Raw genomic sequence first — 21,522 nt, forward strand, 5'->3', positions numbered from 1 at the left:
CTTACAATGTCTTCCCATGGAGTGAACCAAGTCTTTTAGTTCTGCAGCTATTATAACGTGAAACCAAGATGAAATGATTGCTGCTATTAACTGGGTTTTATTGCTGGCTTGCTTCTGATTAACAAGTTTCTTTAGTCAGCTCCATAGATTTTCAATTGGGTTAAGGTCTGGTTTATTCCCAGGCTATTCCAGCAGTGGAATATGATTATTTTGAAACCCCTGTAGGAAGTTAGCACCCAACCCTCTCCTAAAAGAATGAAATATCCTGGGAAATATTGAAAGGGCAGAATATTATATTTCCCTGGATCAGAAATGGAGAAACATGTTTTAAGGCAGGAAACAACTCACTCTTACTAGCCCCCACCTTTGTCAATGGGAAATACAATAAGCTCCAGGGTGATGGGATGAAGGCATGATATTATTAGCCCTTTACCCATCTCACCACAGAGCACCTGGGAAGAAGCAAACTTGGGACTCAAAACACAGCTTAGAGAGTTGTCCCCTGCATGGCCCCATGGGAGTCTGACAATCAGAATACAAGATCAAGATCAAAGGCCAGAGAGGGCATAAAACCAGGAACTTTCAGCATCTCTGCCTCTTTTCATCTTCACCCAATATCTGGAAGCATGTGATCCCCCTTTTCTGTTCAGCAGCTCAAGCCATGTGATCCTGTCCACCATTAAAACCATCTTTCCAAGCAGCCTCCACGTTTCCAGTGTCTTTTTCCCCACTTGGAACTGAACCCAGAAGGACATTTCTTCCAACATCTCCCCCCTCAAAGGAGTTATTAGCTATCAAACCTCAAAAATACACTTTCCCCAAAGGTTGCCACAATTTCGGCCAAGGCTGTAGCATTGGATCCACCCACCCGCCTTGCAGTAGCCACGGTCGAGAAACGCCGCTTTGTAGGTTGGCTGCAGAACCAGCGAGCCCATGACGTCATCAGCGGGCGCGGCGGGCCGAGGAAACTCGGCGGCGGCGGCGGCTCCGCCTCCCAGGTTCGCTGGGCGGAGAGGCTCGGCCCGTCCGGCCTCATGTGCTGCTGGAGGCACTAGCATGGGCTGAAGCTGCGCTCCTGCTGCTGCTACCACCGCCGCCGCCGCCACCACCTCCTACCATTGGTGTTCGGAAAGGCCAGCCAACTCTCGGCTTCATGGCCACGGAAGCCACCGCCGCCGCGGGACCCGGCGCCCGGTTGCCCACGTCGCCCACCCAGCGAGATTTCTACTGGCTGCGCTCCTTGCTGGCAGGAGGTGAGTCCGGAGAGGAAGCCGGCGGTGGGAGCCAGGTGCGGCTCGCAAGGCGCTTCCTCTTCGCGGCCACGAGCTGTCTTGGCCCTTGAAGTCTCCCGGCTCAGAAATGGCTTCAGACTCTTACATCTTAAAAAAAATATTTTTTTTTTAAATTTAAAAAGCCCCCGTGGCTAAATTTCAGGGCCGCTGCTGGGACTGGCTTTGCTTATTTTTTAGGAAGTGCTCCGTGGGGCTGCTCTCTAGAATCTGCCCTTTCCCTCCCCGTCGTCTGAAATGGGGTTTGGAATCGGTATCTTTGCTCCCCCGCCCCAATATATATAAAACCCTGCATTGAGTTATCTGTCCCGTCTGCCTTTTTCCTCGGCCGAAAAATGGGGGAGAAAAATGTCAACGGGCAATGAAGTAGGGTGTCCATTCTCCGGGTTTAGCAATAGCTAACAACATATCAATATGATTGGTACTGGGGAGTTATTACAGCTGAAAAGCATCTTACAAAATGATGAATTTTTACCTAGGTTTTGTATCTCTCTGTTTTTTGTCCCTTCAAATCAGTGTTGACTGGTTGGCTAAGTCTGCAGTTTTGTTGGCAAGGTGATTCAGAAGTGGCTTGCCATTAGGTCCTTCCTTCGGTTTTTTTTTTGAGGGGGGGAAGTACAGCCCTGAGATTTAGCCAAAAATAATTCTGTGTTGCAAGAAATTTTTTTTTTATTGCTGTGTTATATGGTTGTTTGAAACAGGAGTTCCATAAATGCTTGCTTTCTCATTTTATATATTTATAGTTTATTATTTTTCATATATGACTCAAGCTGGCGAACATACTCATGCCTTCTATTTTCCTGCAACAACAGCCCTGTCTGGTAGTCCTGACCAACAGAGAAAATCTGGCCAATAGACACCCAGTTGTCTTTCATACCTAATGGAGGCCTAGAACTTACATTTCCCTGGTTTTTAGACAGCACCTTAACCACTAACTGAATTGGTTCTTATATGTCCAAATATTTTATTTTGTTTTTCTTTGAAGGGATGCACAGGCAGTTCCAAAATCTTATTACAAAAATAAGAGCAGACATGAAATCCTAGAAAACATTCCAGCTCCTGTAATTGCTTCCTGTCTAGATCAGCAAAAATACAGATGATACATCTTTGTACGTTTTTTTTCCCCAAAAGAAAACGAGTAAGACACTCCTGAGTACTGTAATTCAGGGAGGGCTGTCAGGTCATAAGAGTTCATGAATTATAGGATTTTATAGCTTTAAGCAACTGATTCTGAAGGTTTTCTACACAGCTGACAGATTCAGCTAATAGCTGTTTTAGTATTTACTATGTTTAGCAATGCTGTGTGGCTGTGTTCCCAAAGAACTGTAATAACACACCTATTAGGCAGGCTACTTGTGTACTTGCTTTACAAATGCAGGATGGTAAACTGAGGATTTTTTTTTACTATAAAGCTAGTAAAGGCTCTAGGATTGTTAAAGGTCCCCCCTCCTCCTTTGCTTCTTCACTTCTAACAGCTTTGTTAGCAAAACTTGGCTGTGATTTTTTAAATAGCACTGCAGATTTGCTTTCTATAGATTAAATAAATTGTTAAAAATAGATGTGAAAGATGATGACTGATTTACTAGATTGAAGTGAAACCTGAATTAGGAATTTCCTGAATGAAACTCTTAAATGTTAAATACAAGATGTTAGATGTAAAATTCTCATATTTTCTGGTAGTCATAATTTATTAAATCTGTATGCTGCCCAACTCTTAATAACTAATATTTCTTTAGAAAACTTCCCCAAAGGTGCTTTTCAAAAGGCAATGGGACTTCCTTGGTTTTTTCCCTGTAAATATTTCACTTCTCATCCAAGAAGGTTTATCAGTTCTGGCCAGAACCATGGTCTGCAGGAATGATAATCTCCATACACATCTTTAGAAAATGATTGTCTATGAAAGATCCTTTTAGATTTTAGATACACTAAATGCGTTTTTGACAATTTCATACTTTTCTCCGTGTACCTTCTATTTGATCAGAAATTGAGAAATAACAGTATTTTTTTTAGCAGAGATTATAACTGTTGACTGAGAAAGTAATGGTTACCTATTGCAGGATGAACCTTGAAAAGATAAAAGTTTAAAAATAACTCTTGCTAAATTCCTGGCAATTAGTAAATGGTACTATTTTTGCTTCTTGGAAAGGTGTTGCTGGATGTTGTGCCAAGTCAACCATTGCACCATTAGATCGAGTAAAGATTTTGTTGCAAGCTCACAATCATCATTATAAACATCTAGGTAAGAAAAATCAAATTATAGGATCTAATATTGCTTATAATGTGTCATTTTTATAATTGGTAAAGAAAATAGATCTCTTCAATTTATTTGTGTAATTACAATAATTAAATATATCAGTTGGTCCCTTCAAGTCAAGAGTGTCGACTGCTGGTTATTAATGTGTTCAGACCTTTAACATTTTAAAGCTAAATTCTAAATTGAAAGCTATATTGGTACAAAAATTATGATTAAGTTCTTTCTCTGGTTTTTGAATAAGTACAAATGATTTTTTAAATATATTGGTTGGAACTTTGAATACATAATAGATTTGAAATAATCAAAAATAGTGAAAACACAAACACATAAAATAGAAACATAACAATAGTGTTTAGTCTTTTAATGCTTTGGATCTGTTTTAGTTTAGTTATGATTTATGGGTGTACTTTTAATCTTTTACATCCATTTTTCTACCTGTACTTTATTATACAGCTGTTATTGTTCAAAACAGCTCAGGAATAACAGTAAATATAAACCATTAAAATCACAACAGATATTTATTCTAAGATTAAATCAAAATGTTCCAAAAATATGGATGTGTGAGGCTTATTTTGCCCTTGCTCTTCTACTTTTTAAATTAGATTATCTGCCTTATCAAAATTTTGATGAAACTTCTTGTGAATGCCAAGTTGGTCTTTAATTAAAAATAACAATACATGAAGAGGTTTAGTGCAAATTTATTGATTAAAGAGGTAATATTTCAGTAGCCACTATAGAAATTACTTTTCTTTTCAAGTTATATGACAGGATTTTGTAGAATATTTCTCATAAGTGAGCAATTTAAAATGCTGAAGTGAAAATGGTAACATGTTAGTCTGCTCTGTAATGCTGACAGGTGTGATTTCTACACTTTGCGCTGTACCGAAGAAAGAAGGCTTCTTAGGATACTACAAAGGAAATGGAGCAATGATGATTCGAATCTTTCCATACGGTGCAATTCAGTTTACAGCATTTGGTCAGTACAAAAAGGTAAATAACCTGTGTTTTGTGGCTTCATCTATTGGTTTGTAATTGATTTGTTAGTGTGTAATCATGATTTATTGCTTAACCTTGTATACAGGACCTTCACCCCCTTTTCAGTAAAATTATGCCTTAGAGTAGCTAACACAAAGATGGTTGTATTTAAAAAATAATTATGGCATATGGTGAGGAGTAATGAATTTTATTTTTGGTATGCTAATATTTTTTTTCCACACTTCAAATGTAATCATTTTGTAGGTGATAAAGAGCAGGCTTGGCATTTCTAGTCATATTCATCGGTTACTGGCTGGATCCTTAGCAGGTATTCCTCTTCTTTATCTTCATTCTCTTTTTCTCTCACTGTGTATGCATCCTTTTCTATCATTTCTACAGTTGTGGGTGTTTTTTAAAATTAATTAAAACCCAGCCTTAAAGTTCATTTTAATCAGATAAAAAGTAAAAAAAAAAAAGGTCTCCGGAAACATCCAAAATATAGGTAAAGGAGCCCTTGTAAAAGGTTTTAAAGACTGATGCTAGGGTTTGAGAGTTTCTGGTTTCTTTCCATTTTCTACAACTAGAAAATGGGGGACAGGTATTTTTCAAGTTATGACTAATTCATTGGCCTTTCAAACTTAGGACACTACTGAATGTGTGGAACTCAAAATTCTGGCTGTGGTAATGTGATTACAATTAACTACCTGTGCTTAGGATGGCTGTAGTGTCCCTTGGTCACCCGAACACCAAACCTTCCCTGTCAGGTTCCCACATGCAAATTCATTGGGAAGCTGATAAGGGGTGGTTTCATGTCACTCCTGCAAGTTGCTCCTACTGCTTTTTTCTCAAGGAGCTTTGCTTTGCAGCACAAGATTCAGGAATCTAATACACTGTAGAACCTCTCAACTACCCACACTCCATACGGTGCGTGCCCCACTGTACCCCTCTGCCTTTCAGCTCTCTGTAGTGCCTGCCCGGGACACCAACAGTCTCCCTTGCACTCCTTGCCTGGGACATCTTGCTTAACAACCCTCATGGTCCTGTGGTTATGACTGCATGTTGGACAGTTCAGATTGCCATTGATAAGCAATGCAATATTTTATTTATTTATTTATTTATTTATTTATTTATTTATTAGACTTATATACCGCTTCATAGGGCTTTCAGCCCTCTCTAAGCGGTTTACAATTTTATGTGATGTTGCGCTGTATGACTGCATTGCTTAGCAGTGGGAATTCTGGTCCCAATTGTCAAAACTCAAGGACTAGCTGTAGTTTTATAAAAAATGAAATTGTTTTCATTAGTGGCTACCTGTACATCTTTGGAAGCTCAAAGAACAAAACAGAACTGAGTTAAGATGTTCATGTTCTAAACAGAGATAGATTGCGTGTACTGAAGCAGATTTTACCTATAATTACTGTAGCTACTAAAGTGATCAAACTAGATTCCTAGTTTGATTGTTTAAAAAGCTAGTGCTCACGATGCATGCCTGTATCTCATTGCCATATTGTTAATGTGTTGTATTAAAAATACCTCTTTTATTCCTAGCTTGTCTATCAAGTGATTTATTCAGTACACAAATTCTTGTATTAAAAATTGAGAAATATCTACACTATTCATCGATATTGGTGTGAACATTCTTTAGATGAACCACATACGTTGTGATTATACTTCCATATTTTGGATGGAAATTGTTGGCCACAATAACTTTCTTACAGCATGTGAAAATCTATCACAAATGAATAGTTTTATAAAAAGTTACAGTGCTCATGCTTATTGAAGTGTATGGACTGGATTGGAAAAGAAATAAGAAAAAAAGCAAAAGGGAGTTAGAAATGGAAGCTATTGCAAAAGAAATTTTAATTGCCAATACAGCAGTGATTGATCTAATAAAATGATGACAAAATATATCTAGAACAAATGGTAAATATCATGTCACATAGTAAACATGTGGGATGACTCCATATTTGTAAGTACAGTGTAAGACCCAATGAGCACCAAGTATTGTATGGAGAATGAAAAAACCATTGAAATATCTTTTTACCTTCTGCAATGAATTTGATTTGTGGTGCTAGTATAATTTTGCACATTAAAGGAGTTGAGAAATGTTGGAAATTAGCTTTCTACAGTAAGTGCTTACAAGACCAAACATAGGTAATAGAAGGCACTGAGTTTAAGAATTATCTGAGGAAAATGCCTTGAAAAGTCTATTGTCATGCGGCTGTTGGGATTGGCAAAGGTAAAACTTTATGGTGTGAACTTTCAACTTTGGATTTCCTGTGCCTTGTGTAATTCAAATCTGAGTAGTAACACTTCATTGGTAGATAATTGCCTTTCAGTTTCCTTTAAGGAAATAAAAAGGTTGAAGCATGCGGGGGGGGGGGGGGCGCGGGGGGGGGGGGAGCTTAATTTCAATTATTTAAAACATGTTCTTCCTTACCCCCCCAAAGGCATTTTAAGAAGAATTTAAGCTTACCAAATGCAAATGAGAAAAAAGTACTGAACACTATTCCCCCCCACCTCCTTATGCTAGCTTTTTAAAAAAAGTATGTTTAAGAAAGACAACTTTTAAAATTACCATCCTTTTATAGGTAAACTGATTTGAGCAACATGGAGGGTAATTTTCCGAGCAGTCCAAATCACTTAATCCTTCAAGGTTCTACATACTATCCATGCGCTCTGTCTTCTTAATTTTAATGTATTATTTCCATCATTCTTATGTTTACAATAAATAGAAATAAAAATCAAATTTTTAAAGCCTTTTTAGACTTGGATATATGCTGATTTTTTAAAATTATTAATTTTTGGAAGGTATAACAGCAGTGATCTGTACGTACCCTCTTGATATGGTGAGAGCACGGCTGGCATTCCAAGTCAAAGGAGATCATACGTACAGGGGAATTATTCATGCATTCAAGACCATTTACACCAAGGTAATTGTCTTTGGTTTTCTTCAACGTTATGGCTTTACAAATACCTGTTAATGTTCTGTGATAGTCCTCAGCAGAAAATTGAAAACTGAGCAAGAAGAATGAATCTGCAAGCTCATTGTATGTTTATAAGGATAACAAATAAGAACAACAAAGCTGCTCCTCTGTTTAATGTTTCTCCTATCCCCAATTGGTGGTTTATGAGCACGATGATGAAACGTGTACATTTTTTAATGAAAGAAAAACAGTGACTGACTACTAAATCAAAGGAGTTCTTAAAAAAACCTATGCTATTTAATTTTATTTGATTTTATTTATTTGTCAAGCATGTATAAGATAAAAGATATAAGTATAAACATGATTATGAATACAGGAAATGGATACGAATAAGTTGGGACGGTAGGACAGGGACGTTAGGCACGTTGGGGCGCTTATGCACGCCCCTTACAGACCTCTTAAGAATCGTCAACAGTAGACAGAATAAGGTTAAAATTATGGGGGTTTGGGGATGAAACCACAGAGTCAGGTAGTACATTCCAGGCATTGACCCCTCTGTTGCTGAAATCGTATTTTCTGCAATCGAGTTTGCATCGGTTTATGTTGTTTGTATCTATTGTGAGTTTGTGTATTGTTGCGGTTGAAGCTGAAGTAGTCATTGACAGGTAGGACATTGTAGCAGATAATTTTGTGTACTATGCTCAGGTCAGACTGAAGGCAGCGTAGTTCTAAGTTGTCTAAGCCTGAAATTTCAAGCCTGGTGGTAGAAGGTATTCTGTTGTGAGCAGAGAAGTGAAGGACTCTTCTCGTGAAATATCTCTGGACTCTCTCAATTGTATTGATGTCTGATAAGCAGTGCGGGTTCCAGACAGATGAGCTGTATTCGAGAATAGGTCTAGCGAAGGTTTTATATGTCCTAGTTTGTAATACAGTATTACTGGAGAAGAAGCTTCACAAGATTAGGTTAACAACTCTTAATGCCTTTTTGATAATGCTATTACAGTGAGCTCTGGCACTTAGATCATTAGAAATGAGTATTCCAAGGTCCTTGACAGAGTGAGGGTCATCCACGAGGTTGTATCCACCCAGTTTATATTTGGTATTCTGATTTTTTTTTTTTTTTTTGGCCAGTGTGTAAGACAGAGCATATTCATAGAATTTACAAAATAAAGCAGTAATATCTAGTATAAAGAAATCAGTTGGAAAAACAGCAAATGGCAAATGAAAACAAGTAAAAATAATGCAATTGTGAAAACTCCATTGCTCTGTAAGAGAACCAGCTTAACTTTTCTTCAACTCGGAATCTGAGCATGCATTTCTCTGGTGAGCAGTAGCAGAGCAGCTGGGCAACTCGGGGTGGGATTGACTCCCAAATCAAAGCCTGGGCTAATGAATACAACTGCCCAGTTTGGTCATAAAGGCAAAGCGTTGCCTCGAAATCCCTCCTTTAGCATAACATAAGCCTAGGTCACTTTGGAAGATGAGAAGAAAGAGCTGCAAACCACCCAAGCTTGATTGGAAAGGAATTCTTCTTCCCTGCACTGTTATTTTCATATACTGTATGTATATGAAATAGGCACATAACTGGGGTGTCTCTCATAAATTGGAATTACAGCAAGGTTGCCAAGTCCTTTTAATTAAGAAAAGTAGACCCTTTTGATAAATTAGTATCCATTTGTTTAAATAATGGTAGCTCCTTAGAAAAGTGATGCTTTGTAAAAATGCTGACCAGATTTGAATAAATGTGTCCTTCATTATAGAATTTTTCACCCAAAACGATTTGCGGTACTAGCAATGAAATAAAATCTTTGTTTCTTTTCCTAAATCTTTATGCTGTTGCAGTTAGTAAGTCTTAACATTATGAATGATGAACCATCACTGGGATTCATTACTTTGAAGTAGCTATGCATACACATAAATGTGCAGACACCCAAAGGGAGTTGTAGAAAAAAGTTGTGACTGATTCAAGCTGCATTGTAGGACATCTCTCTCAAAAAATATGCATAGCCCCGGAATATAGTATATGAAAAAATGGAAATTGGAGGTTTCTTCTCAAAAGTTTCCTGTGTTCATATGCATAATTCTCCTACATTTATTTATTTTTTTGTTTTCTTGCTGTTTCTGGCTTTTGCCAAAGGAAGGTGGTATGCAAGGATTTTATCGTGGACTTATGCCAACAATAGTCGGAATGGCTCCATATGCTGGTGAGTTGAACATGATTGTTTTTTGCTGAACCTCTTTATGTTTAATTTTGATTTGAAAACTGTTTTCTTTGTTTCCTTTAAAATAAAAAACAAATATTTTTGCACATGACCAATTAAAGGAAGGCACTGCTAGACATGAAATTTGGTCATAGAGCATGATGATTTACCTTTCTGTTGTCTTTTCCAATATTTTTACATTTGTTGGACGTGCTCTCAATTCGGGCAGTTCCATAAATTGAAAGTCATCTACTAAAACGTTTTCTACTGTTGACACTAATTGTAGATGTTTGTATTTTTAAAAATAAAAATGACATTTAAAATAACTACATGCTTATCTTTGATTTTTAGCAATATTCTTAACATATTACTTATCCTTACTGAAGACAGTAGTTTCTGCAGCATCTGTGAGGTTGTCATAATGGTGATCTCTGTAGTGTCATCATTACAGTTGCCTCCATTATATACTTATGTCCCAATATTTGCATAAATAAGCAAATCACAGCATTTATGTGATAAAGTTCTGACACGTGTTATTTGCTTTTTGAGATCCATGATTCTAGGTATTTACAGGGCTAATCTCTTTATCTGCCTTAGTAATGCTATTCTGATACATGGTGTTGATCTTTGGTCAAAAATTATTTAATCTTAAATATGATTTCTCAATATTTCCTTGTCTCCTTTCTCTCACCACTAATGGGAAAGATCCTGTCTAATCTAAAAGATAGACTGAAAACTGTTGACTGGGAACTATATCATTCTTTTCTCCTCTCTTCTCTTCTTCTCTCTTCTTTTCTTAAAGGACGTCATACTCCCTTTTTTTAATGCATGTGGACACAATCTTCAGAATTCGCAAAATTCAATGTAGTTTTCTTGCCATATGTCTTGGGTTGTTCTTAGCTGCATTTTTTGTCACTTGCAGTAGAAGTCACAACCCAGATCTAATAAACAAAATGTTAATTTTCAATTAAGTTCTACCTCTGTGTATGTTTTAATTAGTTTCAATGTTGAAATTCTGGTTTGGGATTGCATTTCAAACCCCCTGTTATGATTGAGGGATGTATATATGTTCTTTTTTCAATTTTGCTAATAATCTACACTAATTAAATCCCAGAGGTTTAGCTCAGCACTAAGTTGTTAATGCTTTCAGCATTTCTGTAAGCATCTTAAGTCCTCTTGGTTTACTGTTGCTTAGACTATTCTGTTTCTTTGGTTTTAATCAAATGCTATTTCAAATTGTTTTTGTTTTTTAAAAAAATCATTTTTATTATAGCCATATTTAGGATTTTAGTGCTTTTGATGCAGATCAAAAGTCCCTTTATTGTAAGAACTTAATGTCCAAGATAATGGTAAAGACAAGGACAATATTATATAAAGAAAGGAGTCTTTTAAAAAGATTCTTTTCAAAGGGAATTGTTCTGATAACTTTCCACAATGCATTCATTTGTGAGGATTGTTATGTCTTTCTAGCATTCTGTAACATTCAAGTAATTTTATTATCCATATACAGAATATATCAGGTGTATATCAAGACTGCCAGCTGTAAGTGATCAATAAAAACGAATTTTGAAAAAATGGAGACAATGTCATGGCATATTTGATGATCAAACTAAAATGTAGGACTTAAAATTAATCAATATATAAGGGAACAGAGCTTGGCACATCCACTACTGTTAGTAGATTTAAAAGAGGTCATTCTTTGGCTGAATTGTGCCTATAACATCTATGCAGTTTGGTAATGTTTCCATTAAAGATAAATTTTTTCCTTTCAGGTTTCTCATTTTTTACCTTTGGTACCTTAAAGAGTGTGGGACTTGCTCAAGCGCCTACCCTGCTCGGGAGGCCTTGCTTAGATAATCCTGATGTCTTAGTTTTGAAAACTCATGTAAATTTGCTGTGTGGTGGCATAGCTGGAGCCATAGCACAAACAATATCGTAAGTTATTCTAGTATTTTACTGCACTTAATGAAGAAATGTTAGGATAGCTTGCATTAGGAATCTTATTTCCTTCCACCTTTTGAAATTATGAAATATAACATAATTTAACTTTCTGTCTGCAAAGAAAGCTCACACTAGCAGAACTCCAAGGCAAGACAAATTTTCAGTTTCTGTCTTCAATATCCTCAGTAGAAGAGCTTGTTCTGCCCTGGAGGCCATTTCTCTAAAATCAGTTGAAGGGATAAGTTTGCTTACGGGTAACAAAGCCCCCAATCTGCTGTTTTCCTTATCAGTTTATATGAGGTTTGTGTGTAGATAAACTATTACTCCAGATGCAGTTTGAAAAATTGTAGCCTTAATACAGCTGCAATGCAGGATAGGGTTGCATTTATCAAACTAGTAAGTAAATTGGCAGAGAACACTTGAATGCCACCAGAACGCCAATGGTTACATGTTTATCTTAATTATAATTTAACATGGTTTGGTTTACATAAAAGTACTAAGGAAGATATATATAGGGCATATTGTGCCAACTCAAGTTATACCTTGGCTCTTTTCTGCTAAAGCTGGTATGGTTACTTCTCATTTTGTAAGACAACACATAAATAAATTTAAAAATGAAATTTGTAAGTGGCTCTGACCACCTCCTATTGAGGCACATGATTGAGCAAAAATAGAAATAGATTAAAATGAAACATTTAAGAAAAAAGATCACACATAGCTGGAAACAAGTTACTTCTTTTTCATACAGCTTTAGCATGTAACCTCCATTTTTTCTTGGTTTTCAAATTTAAACAGTTCAATTTGCACTTAGTAGCTGGGCTAAATGTTTATAATTTCAAATATCTAAGTTTAGTCTTCTGTTTTATGGGTGAAAAACATGTCTTTATAACTGTTATTGAAATCAAAGCAAAGGAAATGCTGGATTGCGATCTTTTGGGGTTTACTTCAAACAATTCATAAAATTTGGGGGGTTAATGGCATCCATCCAGACTTAATATTACTACTATATCATTTTACATAATAGCTAACTTTTATAAAAAATATTTGGGCTGTTATGTAAAATTTCTTAAGGATTAAAGTTTTTTATTTTCTTTACTATTTTCTTTTTTTTAATTTTTTTAAAAAACATGTGATATGAAAACATGTGATACTGCCTGAAGAAATTATTCCTGGCAATTCAAGTACCGAGCCTGGTACCTGATTTTCCAATGTTAAACCCCCGTTTCCCTGAAAATAAGACCTCCCTGGATAATAAGCCCAATCGGGCTTTTGAGCGCATGCACTAAAATAAACCCTCTCCCTAAAATAAGCCCTCCCTGAAAATATTGCAACACAGAAGCAGCCATGAAGCGACCATGTTTGGTGCCTCCTGCACCTCAAAAATAATAAGACCCCCACAAAATAAGGCCAAGTGCTTATTTCAGGAGCCAAAAGAAAATAAGTCTTATTTTTAGGAAAAAGTGGTATTCTGAAACTGCCACAAAATAAAACATGTGTCAAAACATTTATTTATTTATTTATTTATTTTGAATACAGTGAACATATCCTTTTCTAAAATCTTACACTAAAAGCCTTAACATTTCCATTTTATGGGCTCTCCTAATTAATTTGTTTTTCAATTGTAGTTTGGTGTTCTGTCCATTATGATAGCCACTTTAGCACTGCTTTTGGTAGAAATGTGAGATATATGTTTAATAAAAATGAAATAATTAGGAGTCCTTTCATTTTTCTCATAAAGCATTGTTCCACTGTTCTCTAGGTAGTTATATTCTTAATGTGCAGAAAGATACAGTCCCATATATTTCAGCATGGCTATAAAAAAAAGTAAAAACAAGTGTTGGATAGTAGGTTTTGGCATAGAATTTCTGCTGCCAGCCACAGAAGATAATTTTAATACAATACAATAGCAGAGTTGGAAGGGACCTTGGAGGTCTTCTAGTCCAACCCCTTGCCTAGGCAGGAAACCCTATACCGTTTCAGACAAATGGCTATCCAACATCTTCTTAAAGACTTCCAGTGTTGGGGCATTCACAACTTCTGGAGGCAAGCTGTTCCACTGATTAATTGTTCTAACTGTCAGGAAATTTCTCCTCAGTTCTAAGTTGCTTCTCTCCTTAATTAATTTCCACCCATTGCTTCTTGTTCTACCCCCAGGTGCCTTGGAGAATAGTTTGACTCCCTCTTCTTTGTGGCAGCCCTTGAGATATTGGAACACTGCTATCATGTCTCCCCTAGTCCTTCTTTTCATTAAATTAGACATATCCAATTCCTGCAACCGTTCTTCATATGTTTTAGTCTCCAGTCCCCTGATTCTGGCAAAGTCAGCTCCTAATTTGACCCAATATAAGGCAGCTTTGTATTTTCCACATGTTCCTTGTGTAAATGTCTTTTAATTGCTATTTTGTAGTACAAATAGTTGCACTGTTATATTTGTAACTGCAATGAAAGAAAACACTTTTTCACTTCCCCAGATACCCTCTAGATGTCACTCGTAGACGAATGCAGTTGGGAGCCATACTTCCAGATTCTGAAAAATGTTGGTAGGTTTCATCTCTTGAACTACACATATGCCTGAAGTAAAATCTACCCACTATATCATATTGGATCTAAAACATTTAAAATGTCTTTTGGTTCTTTGGTTCATGTGTATTATATAGCTTTATAGTAAAATTATAGTAAGCTTCAAAGTCAGAGGAATGCATTTAATTTAAAATCTGTGTCTAGTAGGTCAGGTTCCTTCTTTTAGTTGTTACTTTTGAAGTACAGGTAGAGAATTTCATCTGACAGAAGTTGCAATATTAAGCTGTCACTAGCATCTGACATCTTTGGAGGGAAGTTAGATTGGGAATGTTGAGATTGTGTGGTGTCTACACTCATAACGTGGCTGTCACAGTAACATTGTGGGATGAAACCCACAAATGGAACATACAGCTGGAAGGATTTAAATTATTTAAAAGAAATAGTCCAAATAAAAGAGGAGGCACTATATATGTATAGGAAATAACCACATCGCTACAGAAATGGAGCACAACAATGATGAGAACCATCTTGAATGCATTGGGTCAATATTAAAAGTTGGGGGGGAAATGACATTGTCATAGGTTTATACTACGGGCCACCCAACCAAGCAGAGGAAGTAGATGAACTTTTTGCTAGTCAGCTAACTAAGGTATGTAGGAAGCACACCACAATAGTAATGGGAGATTTTAACTAACCTGAATTCAACTGGGAAACAAACTCTGCACCAAGTGGAAGATCCAACAGGTTCCTAACGAAACTAGCAGACAACTTTATTTCCCAAAAAGTAGAGAAGGGAACAAGGGGATCGGCCATTTTAGACTTAATTCTCACTAACAGAGAGGAAATGATAGAAGGTGTTGAAGCCATAGGAACCCTGGGGGCAAGTGACCATGCAATATTGGAATTCAACATTATGCAAACACAAGTAGTAGAACAAAGTAAAACTAGAGTCTTGGACTTTAAGAGAGCTAATTTCTATAAACTTAGAGAGAGCTTGGGAAGACTTCCGTGGATGAGAATCCTCAAGGGGAAAACAACTCAAGAAGCTTGGAAAATTTTGAAAAATGAGATTACAAAAGCTCCGTCTAGCACAATACCAATGAAGAAGAAAAATAACAGTTCTCAAAAGAAACCAGCATGGCTGCATAAAAAACTCTCTGACAAATTAAAAGACAAAAAAGTTAAGTATAAAAAGTAGAAAAAGGGGGACATAACTAAGGCAGAATATCAGCAAATAGCCCGAGCCTGTAAAGATGAAGTAAGAAAAGCTAAGGCTCACAATGAAGAAAGGCTTGCTACAAAAGTAAAAAATAACAAAAAAAGCTTCTTCCAACATGTTAAAAACAAGAAAAAGGTTAAGGAAACAATTGGTCCATTGCTGGGAGAAACTGGCAAGAAGGTGACAAGCAATAGGGAGAAAGCAGAACTATTTAACTCATTTGTTTTGCATCTGTCTTTATACAAAGGGATAAAGCAGTCCAAGCTATCAAAAACAGCACCACAAAAATCAGATTAGGAACACAAATTGAAATAGGGAAGAAAATGGTAAGTGAGCACCTGTCTACCGTAAATGAGTTCAAATCACCAGGACCGGATGGATTACACGCCAGGGTTCTGAAGGAACTTGCAGATGAGATGTCAGAACCACTGAACTATATCTTTCAGAGATCCTGGAGCACCGGGGAACTGTCAGAGGACTGGAAAAGAGCTGATGTGGTTCCCATCATCAAAAAAGGAAAAAAAATAGATCCAGGAAACTATAGACCTATCAGCCTGACCTCAATACCAGGAAAGATTCTGGAAAAGACAATCAAGCAATGAATTAGCGAACACCTAGAAGTAAACAAAATAGTAGCCAAAAGCCAACATGGGTTTGTCAAAAACATCATGCCAGACTAATCTTATTGCATTCTTTGACAAAATTAGTGGACCAGAGGAATGCCGTCGATATAGTTTACTTGGACTTTAGTAAGGCATTTGATAAGGTAGACCATAACCTACTACTACTACTACTACTACTACTGTAACCGGCTGACCAACCGCACTCAACGTGTAGTCCTCAATGGAACTACATCTTCATGGAGGGAAGTATGCAGTGGAGTATCTCAAGGCTCTGTTTTAGGCCCACTACTCTTCAACACCTTCATCAATGATTTGGATGAGGGAATAAATGGGGAACTCAGCAAATTTGCAAATGACACCAAGCTGGCAGGAATAGCCAACACTCTAGAAGACAGGCTTAAGATACAGAAGGAGCTTGACAAACTTGAACATTGGGCACTATCTAATAAAATGAAATTCAATGGTGAAAAGAGTAAGGTTCTACATTTAGGCAAGAAAAATGAAATGCACAGGTACAGTATAGGTGGTACTTTCCTCAATAGAAGTAACTGTGAGAGGGATCTTGGAGTCTTAGTGGACAACCATTTAAATATGAGCCAGCAGTGTGCAGCAGCTGCCAAAAAAGCCAACACAGTTCTAGGCTACATAAACAGAAGGTTAGAATCAAGATCATGTGAAGTGTTAATATCACTTTATAATGCCTTGATAAGGCCACAGTTGGAATACTGCATTCAGTTTTGGTCGCTACAATGTAGAAAAGATGTGGAGACTCTAGAAAGAGTGCAGAGAACAGCAACAAAGATGATTAGGGGACTGGAGACTAAAACATATGAAGAACAGTTGCAGGAACTGGGTAGGAAGAAGGACTAGGGGAGACATGATAGTAATGTTCCAATATCTCAGGGGTTGCCACAAAGAAGAGGGAGTCAAACTATTTTCCAAGGCACCTGAGGGTAGAACAAGAAGCAATGGGTGAAGACAAATCAAGGAGAGAAGCAACTTAGAACTGAGGAGAAATTTCCTGACAGTTAGAACAATGAATCAGTGGAACAACTTGCCTCCAGAAGTTATGAATGCCCCAACACTGGAAGTCTTTAAGAAGATGTTGCATAGCCATTTGTCCCGGAACGGTATAGGGTTTCCTGCCTAGGCAGGGGGATGGACTAGAAGACCTCAAGGTCCCTTCCAATTCTGCTATTGTATTGTATTGTCAACCACAATACTCCTTTCTGTCAGAAGTTGAATGGCAGCTTCTTCTCCCCAAAATCTATGTTGACCCTATGGGTCTCTTCTGCGCCTAAAAGCATGGATGCAAATAAATATGAGTTCAAAGCACAAACAGACAGATGCTTTGCAGCAAGCCAGCTCCTTAAAAAAAGGGTCAAGAAAAAACAGTTGAGGTTGTGAGCATTGGTACTCATCGACATCAGGTTATTTTTTATTTTATTTGTTTGTGACATGTACAAGATAACAAGTATAGGTATGAACATAAACATGAACAAAGGAAGTAAAAATAGATAAATGGAGACAGTAAGACACAGACGGTAGGCAGACTGTTGTGCTTATGCACGCCCCCTTTACGGACCTCTTAAGAATGGGGTGGGGTCCACTGTAGACAGTTTGAGATTGAAGGGTTTCAGACCGTAACAAGGGAGTCAGATAGAGCATTACAGGCATTGACCACTCTGTTGCTGAAGTCTTATTTTCTGCAATCAAGTTTGGAGTCCTTTATCGATTGTTTGCCTGTGTATTATTGTGGTTGAAGCTGAAGAAGTTTTATCTTTATCCCTGATAAAGAGATAAAGGGATATTATTTCAGTATGTGATGTCAGCAAACCACATGGCATATTAATTATTGGGCAGCCCTAATTTCACATTTTATGTAGAGTTAAAATTTAGCTGTTCCATGGACAGCCTAATTGTAGGCTAATTGCCTGAAATGATTAATTTTATTAGGAGAAGAATGTTTTAATGGTCAGTGATAACATAATCTCATTTGAACAAGTAATAAAATAGTAAAAACAATGAGAACATAAACTTAACATGCATGCAAAACTTTAAATAATTAATTACAGTGGAATTAATGGGAATAGTTATGGAAACATAACTATTTATGCAATTTATTCCACGCTATCATTTGAGGGAAGATTGATATGAAATATTTTATGGATGGTATATCATTCTGTCAGTAATTAACAAGATAGACAAATTGGAAATTAACATATTGTGAAATGATTTAAACAAATATGAGCAAATATAAATAAATATAAGCAATAATGGTCAATGTTTATAAAAGGTGCAGTATTTAAATAATGATTAGTGGCTAAGAGTGGAAAGGAAGTGAAAAATGAACTACCGAAAATCACTCCTTTAAGATTTTTTAAAATATGCCATTTAATTTGTTTTGGTATTTCAGCTTTTTGTAATACTATTTTTGTAATCAGCTTGAAACATATAAAATGACCTTATATTTAAAACAAAGTTTCATCTAAAAATGAATAAATAACAAAAGCAGAACTGCAAAAAACAAATAAGGCAAAATAGTCTATTTTTTCCAAGCTCTGCAGGCAAGGAAACAAAACATTTGAAGGAGTTAAATCCTTCTAGGCAGTCATCTATAAAATGTACCCTAAAATCAATAGAAACAACACAGTGTAAAAGAAAATGAGCCATTAGTTCATTAGCATCTATGCCACATGGAGAAAGCTAAACTATAAATACATTTTCTTGAAATTCTTTTCCAAAGTTGCAACAAATAAGATTCCAAAATATGGCATTTATTCTACATTTTGGCACCATGTTAGTTTAAATGTCTTGCCTCAAGACTGTACATCTCTTAGAAGTCTACCTACTATAATTTACAGTTAGAATTGCAACAGACTGCAGTCTTTCACCTTAAAAATGTTCCTACTTACATTAGTGAGCTTGTGTAGAAAATTTTCTTGCGAACTGAGCTTCATATTCATTAGTGTGGAATTTGGATTTTCAGATAAAAGTATCAAAAATCTTGATATTGAGTTGTATATTCTTTATATGTAAAGAAATCTCTTGCAAAATCATTAAGTCTCATTAGCAATAACTTAGCATACTTCTGTATAATAAAATTGTTTCTGCCCTCTATCTGAATAAGAGTAGGGGGACTTTTATATTTTCCCATTAGGTACTGCTTTTTAAAATATTGATGGAGTAAAGTGTTGGAAAATCTCTTGTTTTACAAAGCTTATTCTGTTCTCTTTCCAGTACAATGATCAAAACATTGAAATATGTTTATGGAAACCATGGAGTACGAAGAGGATTGTACCGTGGATTATCATTGAATTACATCCGTTGTATTCCTTCTCAAGCTGTTGCCTTCACCACTTATGAATTTATGAGGCAGTTTTTACACCTCAATTAAAGACTGATTCCCCCCCCCCCAGTTTATAATGTATTGAAGCTTCAGAATATATTTGAGAAATCACTAGTATTTAAAGTGCTTTCTTTAATATATGAAAACACAGCAAAAAATTGAAGGAGCTCAACAAAACATGGCAGAGTTTACTATGTATATATTTTGCAAGAATGGATATACGGTTTACTTAATTGAAATCGATGTGGTTCCAAATCATTGTATGTTTGTGTCCAACTTTAAGAATTTGATCACCTTTTTTAAAGTTAGGAAAATTTGTTTTAGATGTCCGTATGCCTTAGCTAAAATATAAGTTGTAGGCACACTTCAAATTACATTCCATGTAATTGAATTGAAAATGCTTATTTGCTAACGTGGTTAGGGATGATGTAGCATTTAATGCTGTAGAAACTCAACTCAGAGTCTGCTTTTGAGAGGCCATTCACCGTAACTTTACTTTCAGATTTTTGTAATAATTAGAAAATGGCTCATACTTTATGATACCCTGTTCCTTAACTAGAATCAAAAGTGGTGCTTAGTTTCTTATATAATTTAGTTTAGCCATGTTAACTATTGGATGTTTTTCCTCTGAATCATGCTGTATTATAAATAGCTTTTGAACTTCTCTCTCAGTTGGAGTAGATGGGTAATTGGGTGGGTTTATAACACAAACACACAAACTTTCAAACATATAGCATTCAGAAATTCAGTGCAATCCTTTTGATATAATTTGATAATGCTCTCAATCCATTGTTAGTTTGTCTCTACATTTGAAAAAAAAAACAGTACAAAAAGAATTAAATGACCCTAAAATGAATATTGTACAAGTCTTCTTAGCCTACAGTATTTAACCTTCCATGTTTTATAAATGAAGTTATTAAACTTAATTTAAAAGGAAAATTGTTTGACTTCACGAAGCTACTGTTTGGATTTCATTACAGAGTTAAATTGAAATTAAAAAATAAAGATAAGCAGAAGACACTGCTCCCTGTGCTGTGAGCATGTGGGATAATGCTGATTTTTTTTGCATTAGATAAAATACTTATGTAAATAAATTAGGGTATAGGTCTTTTGGGGTCTTTAGTTTGGCCAGATAAAGTATATGAATTGCACATGGGTCAAGATGCACATCCATCTACAAGAGAGAAGATAATTAAAACAAAAATAATGCTAAAATCTACTGTCCTAAAACAGTTTTCAAGCAGGCATTACAATTCATCTTCTTTGCAGCCTGTTTTCAGTATCTGCATAGATCCAGCTTGTAAGTAGATAGCTTATTCTGTTACCCTTGAGTGATTTATGTGTGACTTTACAACTTCTGATTGGCGGTTGCGTTGTTATTAAATCTTCCTCCTCCCTTTTTAAATGAGCTTGCCACAAGAATGAAACTCTAGCATTTCAGAATTTCAGTCACCGGTCTTTTCAAATTATATTGTGATGATGAATTGCAAGTTGACAGCCCACATCTGGATGATGTTATTTCATTTTCAGGGGAACTTGCTTCTATTAGTAATCAATCCTACCCTTTTTGCCTTTATCCATGTCATGGATAAATTGTTTTTCTGAAGTAGCCTTCTTAATCAGACTCTTCATTCCTCCAATTTTATTTTCCTCTTGCCCATAGTGAATTGAGAATGTCTTTTAAGGATTTATTTGATCCATGGACTTTTATATAAGTAGAAATCTGATGATCACCCTTAAAATTATAAAATTACATCCTTCTCAAAATTTTAATATAAAGCAATTTTATTTATTTATTGTAAATAGTATATATTGATTATGAACTGAAAATGGCTATGTTACCAAAAAGTAGCTGTGAACTGGGTATTGCTCATGGCCTGTACCTATCATATAATCTTAAATTCTGTGGTTTGACTTGAATGATAATTGAAGGCATATATACCTTTAAATATGTAATTTGATATATTTCTGGGCAGAAACATGTACTATTTTTTTTAATAAAATGACTTGAATAACAATATGACTGAATATCGCAAGCATATTAATATATGTTTTTAGAATTACAGGTTTCCCTTTGTGCAGATTTAAGATACTGATGAATGATAAATGGAACTGCAGTTAAATGTTGGTCTTTCTGGGCAATTTGTAGCTGCTGGTATACAGTTCTATAACTTCTGAATGTTGGTTCTGTACTTTGCTGCAATTTGGAAGGATAGCTGTTTGA

The 21,522-nt window shown here is 36.0% G+C and overlaps 1 protein-coding gene across 1 annotated transcript; it reads left to right on the plus strand.

The window, feature by feature from the left end:
* Positions 1-997: 997 nt before the first annotated feature.
* On the plus strand, positions 998-21,318 carry SLC25A16 (solute carrier family 25 member 16). Its single transcript, XM_032232004.1, has 9 exons — positions 998-1,253; positions 3,436-3,528; positions 4,400-4,533; positions 4,783-4,846; positions 7,330-7,451; positions 9,583-9,649; positions 11,419-11,581; positions 14,059-14,127; positions 19,190-21,318. Exons 1-9 carry the CDS (start codon positions 1,154-1,156, stop codon positions 19,344-19,346), a joined length of 969 nt encoding a protein of 322 aa, XP_032087895.1. The 5' UTR covers positions 998-1,153; the 3' UTR covers positions 19,347-21,318.
* Positions 21,319-21,522: the final 204 nt, after the last annotated feature.

This window comes from Thamnophis elegans, chromosome 15, assembly GCF_009769535.1.
Source record: "Thamnophis elegans isolate rThaEle1 chromosome 15, rThaEle1.pri, whole genome shotgun sequence".
Classification (NCBI taxonomy): Eukaryota; Metazoa; Chordata; class Lepidosauria; order Squamata; family Colubridae; genus Thamnophis; species Thamnophis elegans.